This window comes from Daucus carota, chromosome 6, assembly GCF_001625215.2.
Source record: "Daucus carota subsp. sativus chromosome 6, DH1 v3.0, whole genome shotgun sequence".
Taxonomy (NCBI): Eukaryota; Viridiplantae; Streptophyta; class Magnoliopsida; order Apiales; family Apiaceae; genus Daucus; species Daucus carota.
The window spans coordinates 24144390-24156225 of NC_030386.2; the positions used below are offsets into that span (position 1 = coordinate 24144390).

Below are 11836 nucleotides of genomic sequence, written 5' to 3' on the forward strand. Positions count from 1 at the left end.
AAAATGAGTACTCGGAACTCGGGTGAGTACTCGGAATGAGTAATCGGATAACTAATTGGGTATTTTTTTTAATTAATTTTTTTCTCTCATATATGGTTATATACTGATTAATAATAAAACTATCTAATAATATTAATATTTTAATAAAACACTTGAAATAATGAAGTTCAAATATAAGTTAATTGTTTGATAGTTTTTGACATAATAATCATTCACAAGTTTTAATCATAAAACATATATACTTTCTAATTAATGTCAATACTTTACCAAAAAAAGATCAAAACATACATAAATTTACGTTTAGTCTTTTTTGAAATAATTTTCAAATAAAACAATAAAAAATTGATAAGTCAAACTCGGATATGACCTCGAGTACTCAGAGTCAAACCGAAGTTTGACCGATTTTTTAATAAATCGGTTTTGAACCCGATTACTCGGAACTCGGATCGGACGAGGGGTTAAAAACGAGTACTCGGAATGAGTACTCGGCCGACTCGACGATTTTTAGAACACTGGAAAAAACAACCCGGAGAGGGAAGGTGGTAGAAGAGGCCGCGAACAAAACTACAAAAGCATCCCTGTCTATTGTTTATTTTATCGTTTTCGCACGTCAGACAATCAGATAGATGATCATAACAAAGATTTTGTCCACAAACACAATTTCTCTTGTCCTCTTTATCCTTGTTTGTTTGTCCAATTTGACAAAGCATTCGAGATCATCAACCCATGAAATGATTGAGTTTCAGTGTTCTAGGTTCTTTGCTCCTAGACCTGCAGGGTGTTTTACCAAGAATGTGGCACCGCTAATCTGCTTATGCAGTCTGCCAAATTTTGGAGTCTGGGAGTCCTTTGAGATACTTGTCACTGGAATTTACATCTTTGCTGACTATCCATCATTTTCATTCAAAAATCAGCAGAGCTAAAAACATCTTATAGAGACGCCCTCAAAGGGTGAGTGTCAAAAACTGACAATTATTTTCGACACTCTTAATATTTCAATGAAGCGGCAATCAAAGAGTGTCATGACATACAGACTTGACAACTCTGTCCAATATACACGAGCTTGTTGAGGACATGAAAATATGCAAAGACTATTCACCATAATTTCAACCTTGAATCTAAACTTAAGTTCTAAAACATTGCAACCGCCCTACAAATACTGTTGCAGAATCCAGTAAGTTGAAGATATAGGTTTAACCGGAATTCCTAGCAAAACAATTCAGGTACAGTTGCTTACAGTCCATAAGCCTCGACTACATTTACGTCTACAGCACAATTGGTAGATGCCTTCAGAACTATATTAGTATTAGTTATTGCACTCTGGATTTATCCCAAAGAACCCGAACTACCAAATTTGAACTCCTTAGATATACTTGTTAGCCCCCTGATTGCTCAATACTCAGTATTATTTACAATTACAACATTTGGGTCAAGCATATAATTACAATTATGACCTGGAGGACTTATACTTGATAGGATAAGGGATGCAGGCTAATGATTATAGGACGTATAATAACAAATAGAAATATGATACAAAGATAAACACTAATGTTGTGTTTGGTTGGGGTGAATGAAGATGGAGGGAATGGAATGGAATGAAATTTGGGTTGGGGTGAATGAAAATGGAGGGAATGGAATGATATTTGAACTATAATTTAGTTGAATGTTTAATAATTTCATTCCTTTCATCATTCTATTCATATCACCCTTGACTAGAGCTCAAACCCTCCATTTTGTGAATGAATGCTCCCTTCCTTCTCATAAATTATTTCTACCCAACTCTCATCATACAAAATTTAATTCCCTCGTTTTTTTTAAGTCCTTCCTTCTACCCTCTATTTTTTCCTTTTATTTTCACTCATTCCATTCCATTCACCCCAACCAAACACAACATAAAATTAACTACAAGTGTGCGGAAAAAAGAGAGGAGATTTTAATATTTTCAATTCAATAAATTTGACTATTTTGTAAAACAACAACAAAAAAAAGATAAATAGAGAAAAGCTAATCAGCTGTTGTGTTCATATATTAGCTCCACAACAGCTAGAGAGTCTGTGGTGTTCTGTTTCTATCTATAGTAAAGATTACGGTTACTTGATTATTCTAAACTTCGCACGGAATTGTTGAAGTTTCCACTGAATTACTTAGCTAAAACTATGAGAGATCTAACAAGGAGACAAACAGCGGCATGGTTATAATGCAATCCATCAAACGTACAACGGATAATATCAGGAATGTATATTCGATCAAAGATATATGTGTGCACGCACGCACACATAATTTTCAGAATATGCATGAAAGTATATTGCATGGAAACAAAGTACAGATATATATATGATTTATAGTATCTACAGGTCCCACAAAATATAACTTTTTTAGTGTCGCCATTATAAATACTAATGGAGCAGTATAAACTTGCTAACCAGTTCCACTCATATAACCATGTAATGGCTTATGGCGCCCATGATACCCCATCTATCACGTCCATCCAGTAACACACATACCGTACTTGCATTGCTAGGTTACGCGATGGACATGGTTTCCTTCAAGACCTGGAAAATCACAAGTTTTACTAGAGGTGAGAAAGCAAAGTATTGATGTGTACTTCTTTCATTGACCACAGAGACGTAATAACAATTACATTTACACTCTAACCTGATGGGACACTAGCTGTTTTTAGAGACAAACACTGCCTCCTTGCTTGAAGATTTTATGGCAGCCATATCTTCTAAGCGCTTCCATATTAATTCGTGTTTCATCTTAGTTTCTTGCTCTCGTGCTTCTTCCTCCTGAAACTTAATCAAGCACTCCTCAAATAGCTCAGGGTCAGCGTCCAAGAATATTTTGCGCACATTTAGTGTTAAGCTCTGCACTGCCTGACTCCAGTGATTTTTAGAATTTCTCTCTAGTGCAGGCAATATAATTGGCAAAATAACTTTTCGATTTTGTTTTATAAGATTTTCAATGTGATCATTATTCCATAAGAACAGAGCCCTTTCTGCCACCTAAAAAAAAAAAAAGAACGGGAGAGGTGAATGAGGGGAAGATTCTCCATATAGACAAACATGATTATCAACTGAAATGCATCATGCTCTTGCACAAAAGCTAACCCCAAATGATCAGCAAAATACTAGTCACTAGTGTTGTATCATTAAAAGTAGCGATACGAGTTTAGGAAGCATGTTCAAGCTTGTAAACACTTGCACATATGTTCCAAACAAATTATCTCCTCAGCGAAATTCTTCACTTCAAATATTCACTAATTTTATGAACACCTGCACATCTGTTATAAATTATTGATCATATCCTTTTTTAAAAACTAGTGAAGTTTCAACGAAAAATTTAATCAAGTCAATATGTCGACTTGAAGTTGTAGAAAGATGCCACAGGAAAAATAGTTGGAAGAGGTTTGGTTGGAAGTCAACCTATGAAAAGGTAACTATTAGTCAAAGTGATCAACAAGCCTGCACTAGACTTCAAAGTTCTAACCGTAATTGATTTCGTACTTAAAGAAGAGCTTTACAGGACAAATAGTAATCCACCCACCTTTCTTAAAATGCAAGTCTTTAAGCAAATTCATACCAAGTATTGTATTCAGTCTGAAAGGCCAAAAGAGCACTATGAAATTATAGCATATTCTATACATAACAACGGTAAGAGATATTTGCCCAAACTACGAGCAAACGTCAAATATATTTAATTTGTATCTAGGTCACGGGTTCAAATAGTGAGAATTAGAAGAACTAACATGATACATAGTTTTATTCATCCTTCACAATTGTATACATACGAACATTTTAAATGATCATTATATAATCATCTGAACAACACGATTAAATATAGGTAATTATATTCTTGTTTTCTTAATTTAAGGAAGAGAAAATAGATATAAGTAGTTAATTTGAGCAAAAAATGAAAAAAGAAAACAAAAGGACCACATTTCTTAAGCTAATAACAGAATGTAGAGCACTAAACGCTTCTTAAAACAATTGAACTCTCAAGAAACAATTTTTGTTACATAAATCTACATGTCCAATGCCAGCCCCAATGTTAATTAGACTAGTCTAAGGTCAAACATGTACATTAAAAGCCCTTATGATCGCTCCAGTATATAATTTTCTAGTCCTTACAGCTCTATTCCAATTTATATATGTGGTGTATAGCCCCGTTTGGCTTACCTTACTTTCCAGAAATAAGTTACTTATTCGTGAACAAAGTACGTAAATGTGTACTTCTTCCTATCAAATATAAGGAACGCTAAACACTTTCTAATTCTAATTATTAATATATACATGTGAAATTTTTTTTGAAATAAGGGGAGACAAACACCACACATATATAAAGAAAGTCTTCTATTTGAGGGCATAGACATGTAGACTGTGCGATGAAACCGTAACTATCCATGTCATATATCAAGTGCCAGTTCAAGCACACATGTACAACTGTGGGTAGAGCAAAAATTCAGCAAGAAATATTTAACTCCCCAATATCGACCTGAAACAAGACAAACACGATGCTACATGTTTTTGAAACCAAAGAGACACACAAGTATGAGACTAATAAGGTATTTTAACAGGCGAGATATTGTATAATTCCACTTTTGGTAGATTATATTCAAGTAATTAAATCATATAGGGTATCCTGAGCTTTTTTAAATGTTGCTAGCATATTCAAGTACCAAACGGAACATACTAGCTCCACATAGCTGACATTGGCCACAATCACCGCGATATTGTGTGTGCCTAGCCAAACGTGACAAATTTCATTAACCTAAACCAGTTGGTGGTGGTCAAAGACATAGTGGAATATATAAATTTTAAATAGATTAGGTAGACAATATGTGTGTGTGTGTGTGTGTGTGTGTGTGTGTGTACTCGTATTGAATCAATTAATTGGTTGTCAGTTGGATCGTTGTATACTGACTGAATCATTTTATATGGTACAGGATAGTAATATCTTATTATTTTATATTACACTGTTTATCCTGTGTGTGCAACTGGTTTCATAAGTGGAAATAGGTAGGAAGCAGTACTCGCAGCCTAGGAGGTCAGCTAATCAGGGGTAACAATGCAGCATCTGACAGTAATAGTCACCTGATCTCATAAGTTAATAACCTAAATGAGCTAATCAAGGTTGGTGTACTTAAAAATCTACTAACAGTTTTGAATCAGGTAAAGTTAAGTAGTCTGATTTTTTTTTTAAGCAAAAGAACAAGCTTATATGGGTAAATATATAACCAGGACAAATTACTGAGCATATGGGCACAGGACTGTCAAGCACTTCCCACAAAATGCATAAATAAGTATAGGGATAAATGAAAATCATCGAAAACCACCTACCTGAAAGTGTGAGCTACTTATGCAACGAGCTATCTGATGGAACAGAATTACCATACATCGCTGGAACTCTGGAGCCTGAGTTGCTTCTAAAACTTCCTCAAGCTCACCTAGAAACATTACCTCCTTTGAACTATTAGTAATTGGCCAATACTTCAATAAACCCCTTATAACAGTGTCAGCAAGCTTACAATCTTTCTCCACAAATTGTGTGATGCAATAAGATAACTGCTGATGATACATTGGTATACATTTTGGTTTGTGTAGTGGTATTAGTGCTCGCACTAAAAATAGTTTATGCTCCTCTTTTAGGGGCAATGCAAACCCATTAATAATACTGCCCATAATTTCTAGTAGCTCTGCAATTCCATTATGCTTTTCAGTCTCAAAAATGAAACGAAAGAATATGTTATTGATTCCTTTCCGGATGAATGGTCGATGAACCATAAACTTTCCGTATATACGATGAAGAACAGTTTTTAAGTACTCCCTTTCTCTAGGATCCTCAGAGTCAAAAAGATCTAACAACCTTGTAACGAAAGAATGATCAATGTACCGCTTAGCAAGTTTTGCATCTGTTTCTGGTGATGCCACGAACCGGAGAAGGAATTCGTACACAATTTGCAAGTGAGGCCATGATGGGTCCATCATAGGCTCGTCTTCTTCCAAATCAAAACCATCCACGATTTTGTTCTCACGAGATTGATTAGTAAGTGGTCTAAATAAATTTGCGGATATCATCTTCACAATTTCTTGTATGGCAGTTTCAGAGAATTTCCCATTTGCAGAAGTGACATAATCAACAAGCTCAACTAAAGTCTGCCGTTTGATGTCCTTCTCTTTTAGATGCTTTGTTGGGTCAGTAAAGTCAAACACAACACAGCATAAATTTAGTTTTTTTATAAATAAATTCTGCTTTTCAGAATTTGAAACATCTCTGAAACTAGGCAAGGCTTCATATTGGAGAACCATCTGAGCCTCGCTCACCTTTGAATCTAACTTTAGAGGATGCTTGTTTCCATTATTCACTCCTGAATCAGATGAAGAATTAAGACCACGGGGAGAAGTTGCATTCTTCCCGGTCCAGTTACTAGCAATGTCATTGCTTCTAGAACTTGTAGAAGCAATTGCAGATGAAGCAGACGATCCTCCATCACGATTCTCACTTGACTTATGTGGCTTCTTGGGGAGCCGGTTAAGTATTTGTTTAAGCATCACTTAAATCAGAACTTCACTTCTTTCCACCGGAACCTTCAAAGACAAAAGACCTCTAAAAAAGCAGTGCAGCTAAAACCAAACAGATGGATTCAATATAATCTATAGCCAGTTGCCTTTAATAGATGTAACAAGGAAGACCAAACCACCCTTGAGCCTTTTATATTCTCCACCATCAAAAGAGCATCATCCATACTAACCCCCTCTCCATCTGAAAAATAAAAAATCAAAATCAAAAAAAAAATTACAGAGCAATACATATAAATCTCCGGTCATGTTTGTCATCATACTACTCTAATCTTAAAGTGCTCAAATTCTATAGACAAAGTTTCAGTCATTTAGATAATGCCAGAAATTAATCACAAACATGATCCAACATCCTTAAATTCAACAAAATCAGAACAAATCATAAATCAAAAAAATTCTTAGGTTAATCCAAACAAACAGATACATAACACAGTAAATCACAAAAAGATAAATCCATCATACCCTTTCTTTCAAATTAACATACAACACCCTCCAAATTAAAATCACCAACTCAAAAAATACACAAAAAACCAAGTCAAAACAGCAAAAACAACAATCTTTTACTTGTACAAGTTCATGAGAGCAAGATATATTCAAGTGGGGTTTACAAACTCACCTTAGTTGACAATAATTCAAGATCCAAGAACATAAAGATCCAGTTATGATCTGCAATACCCAGATAGCAGCTTCACCTACAACACATATAAAAAAACAAATAATGGGTAAAAATAAATAAAACAAACTTAATTACAGCATTACAAGTATCATTAAAGTAAACAAGATAACAGACACTTACATCAACTTTTTGCTGCTTCAGCCAATCAAGATCGAGTCTTTTTAAGTAGTTCAAGACTAAAAATAGATACACATATATGTATGTATGTATAATCAAAAAAATAAAGACAAGGGAAAATGATAAAGAGAGAGAGAAATAGAAGAAAGATGGGTTGCTAATGCTAATAGGTTCTGGTGACTGCTTACTGATGATGATATTTTTGGGGTGAGCTACAAATTTGTTTCATTTTATGCCTTTCTTTTCCTTTTCTCAACTTTCTCGTGCAGCTTTTTTTCAGATAATTATGAATATATATTAGCTAATATAATATATAAATATTGTTTTTAGTTATGAATTTAATATATTGTATTTTTTGTATTTAATATATTGTATTTAAATTTAATTTTATGCGAATTTTTGATCAAAAGTCGCATATTTGATGTAGATTTTTTACAATTTAGATATATTTCAAAATCTTGTGGATCCGATGGAATTCAAAATATTTAAAATACACTGAACAATAATTATAAGAGTCTATCATTTTATAAAGTCCAAAAAAATTCATCAATATTCGAATATCATCAGATTCTAATGAATTTTGAACAATCTCAATGGAATATAAACAAATTCTAAAATATAATTTAAAATCTTGATCGAATATACCAACTTTTATACTGGCATAATTTAAAATCTAAATTGAATATTATTGTATATTCAATTCAGATTTTAGATTACTTCCACGTTCCACCCATAGTCACACACACTCTCTCTCCATCGCAAGAAGACCCTGCCTCTTTTTCAAGCCCCACACAACCCCCTCCCCCTCCTTCATCACCTTCTCCTCTCCCTTATATAGGGTTAAAAATGGGGTGGGGAAAATGGGGAACCCGCCCCAACCCGTCCCAAATGGGGCAGATCCGCCCCGTTAATATGGGGAATGGGGTAGTGACGGGGAATGATTTTTTGCCCCGCCAAAATATGGGGCAAGTATGGTATTTGTTGAATCCCCGCGGAGATTCCCCGCCCCGCCCCGCATATATTTAATATAAATAAATAATTATATTTAATATAATATATTTATTATATATAATATAATATATTTATTATTAATATTATTATTTTATAATACACAAAACTATAATTTTACAAGATATAACATGTCTCTTTGATTTCTATTATATTTAGTTTTTTACTTTAAATATACATGTCTCATATATTTTTTTTAAATTCTGAAGAAAAAATTACTAAATTTTAAAGTAATTATTTCAAGTGTAATATTATAGCAGCGGGGCGGGGCGGGGCGGGGCGAAATTATATTAAATCCCCGGTGGGGCGGGGATGGGGATCAAAAATAAATCCCCGCGGGGAATGGGGCGGGGATGGGGCATGGAAAATATATATGGGGCTGCTGGGAAATGAAGTCCCCGCCCTGAACCCGCCCCATTTTTAACCCTACCCTTATAGGGGTTTGGGCCCTAAATAACTAAATTTAGGGTGGAAATGCCCCAAATATCAAAATACCCAAAAGATGGCCCTCACTAACCAATGGAGACGCTGCTCGTGTAGCGTTTTTCTTAAAAAAAACAAAAACGCTACATCGTGTAGCGTCTTCCGTAATTTTATTTTTAAAAAACATTAAAACGTTAGACGCACTGGCGTCTTAACATATAAATATACACAAAACGCTAATGCCACAAGCGTCTTCATTTAATATACACCCTCAATTCAAACAAAACTGCTTTACTGTTATAAGTTCAATGCTTGATCTTTATTGATTCTTAATTAAATAAAAAAAAACGCTATTGCCAGAAGTGTTTTGCCTTAAAACAATAATTTTGTTTTTTTTTAATTTGTTTGAATGAAAACTGAAATGGTTTAAAATGAATTAAAGCCTCGCATTAATTTAATTTAAACTAAAGTATAAAATTAAAACACTAATTTTAAATGAATTAAAACACTAATGTATTTTGTTTTAATTTGTTTGAATGAAAAATAAAATGGTTTAAATTAAATTAAAGTCTCGCATTAATTTAATTTAAACTAAAGTACAAACTAATTATTCTGTAAGCCAAACCTAAACCCTAAATGTTAACGATTGTAAATTAATTTATTCCGCCGACGTCTCGGCTTTAGGGCCTTCGGCCCTGCAGCCTCGCATTAATTATGGTTTAGGTTCGAGGGAGTAGGGCCTACCGGCCCTACACCCTCAATCCTAAACCCTAACCATCAACCAATTTAATATACAGTACGAATTAATCATTCTGCAACCCAAACCTAAACCCTAAATGTTAACGATTGTAAATTTATTTATTCCGCCGGCGTCTCGACTTTAGGGCCTTCGGCCCTGCAGCCTCGCATTAATTAGGGTTTAGGCTCGAGGGAGTAGGGCCTACCGGCCATACACCCTCAATCCTAAACCCTAACCGTCGGCCATTTAATATACAGTACGAATTAATCATTCTGCAACCCAAACCTAAACCCTAAACGTTAACGATTGTAAATTTATTTATTCCGCCGGCGTCTCGGCTTTAGGGCCTTCAGCCCTGCAGCCTCGCATTAATTAGGGTTTAGGCTCGAGGGAGTAGGGTCTACCGGCCCTACACCCTCAATCCTAAACCCTAACCGTCGGCCAATTTAATATACAGTACGAATTAATCATTCTGCAACCCAAACCTAAACCCTAAATGTTAATGATTGTAAATTAATTTATTCCGCCAGTTTCTCGTCTTTAGGGCCTTCGGCCGGCAGCCTCGCATTAATTAATGATACATTAAAATCTATTGTATCACTCGGATCAGTTGAATTGCGCTTGAATCAGTTGGAACTTGGAATCCTCACTTACATTCAGTTGGAATGGGTTAATACTCAGCTGGTGTTAAGAGTTGGAGAAGGCCCAAATGTTTATACATACTAATAAGGTAAAGCGCTAGTTCACTTAGCGTTTTAATTTTTATTTGAACTATAACAACGCTTATGCGTGTAGCGTCTTGTGTAATAATAAAACGCTACTGCGCCTGCGTCTCAAAATGGGTACTGAGGGCCATTTTTACAAAAATAGTTATTCGGGGCATTAAGTCTAATATTTGCGTTAATCAGGGCCATTATTCCCCTTTATAATCTTCCCCATCTCTCTCCTAAGACGACCTCAAAAAATTCGCCGCTACCGTCGACTACGTCAAATCCGGCATGGTCCTCAGTGCCGAGCACCGACTCCACCGTCGCCTTAGTCGTCTCCAAACTCAGCCAACTCCTTGCCAACAACACTTAATCCCAACTGCAACCATATCAGTCCCTTTAGTGTTGGGAGTATAAATAATTTTGAGTTACTTTTAAACTGAATTAGTTTGTTTTAGTTGGCTTTTAGGTTGCAATGTTTGGACCCACAAGCTATTTATTTTTTATCTTGCAACCCGTTATAATTATTATGCAAATAAAAATAATTTTCAGTTTTTATTTTTAAAGTAGCATTTTTGGTTGCACATGATTGCTAGCAGTTGCATTATTGCATATACAACCACTGTATTTTTTTTAATACTTTTAGAAAAATAGTATTTTTACAATTTATCTTAAAAAATAATTATTTTTTTGCAAAAAAACTTTGCAAAAATTCCTTTAAACTTGATTATTTATATATTTATATTTATATATTTATAAAAAAGTCCTATTCCAAAGATAGATAGAGATGCCCATAGATTATGGGTGAGCAAAAATCCGAACAAATCCGAAACCGTAACCGAAACCGCTAAAAACCGCTAATAACCGAACCGTATAAAACCGAACCGAAACCGGAACCGAAAATCTGAAAACCGAACTCGAAACCGAATATTCGGTTCCGGTTATAGCTAGAAACCGATCCGCAAAAAACCGAACCGATCCGATTTTTAAATATATTTTATAATATTATATGTATATATTTAATATTCTGGAACTTGATGTGTACTTGCTATTATAATAGCTTTAAAAGTATATGACTAGTTCTAATTAATCTACTTTTAGTACCATTTTCGTTCAATAATAAACTTTTATTTAGTGCCATGCAGATTGCAAATTTCAGAATTTTTAGAAGCCTATGATGCCAAACCTATTATGACAGTTTACACAAATCGGCAAAATGGGTTAACTTAAATTGTTGAGCTCCTAGTTCCAGTGAGAAATTATTATCTATTAAATCTAGGTTTAGTTCTGTATGGTTACCAAATAATTTAAATCTGTTTCGTTACATGGTATAGTTGCAGACTTGCAGCTTTATAGCAGTGTTGCAACATGAACGCTGAATCCTCTTGTTTATCTGTAGATTAGACTTAATATTCACCCAGACTTATGTTTCTATTTTTTATGTTTTTGGCTTGTTTAAATTTTGGATTGATGTATATTTTTGATTAAATTTTAATTTTTCATGTATAATAATTCATTCTTCTGTTTTCATGCGGTTTTTTAACCGAAACCGAACCGATAGAAACCGAATCCGAGGTTTTCGAACCGA

General features: G+C 34.5%; 1 protein-coding gene across 1 annotated transcript; it reads right to left on the reverse strand.

The window, feature by feature from the left end:
- Positions 1 to 2305: 2305 nt before the first annotated feature.
- LOC108227992 (serine/threonine protein phosphatase 2A 57 kDa regulatory subunit B' theta isoform) lies at positions 2306 to 7575 on the reverse strand. The gene is made up of 5 exons (XM_017403434.2): positions 7375 to 7575; positions 7195 to 7270; positions 5340 to 6762; positions 2656 to 3005; positions 2306 to 2552 (listed from the first exon to the last, which is right to left on the reverse strand). Exons 3-4 carry the CDS (start codon positions 6549 to 6551, stop codon positions 2667 to 2669), a joined length of 1551 nt encoding a protein of 516 aa, XP_017258923.1. The 5' UTR covers positions 6552 to 6762; positions 7195 to 7270; positions 7375 to 7575; the 3' UTR covers positions 2306 to 2552; positions 2656 to 2666.
- Between the last annotated feature and the right edge of the window lie 4261 nt (positions 7576 to 11836).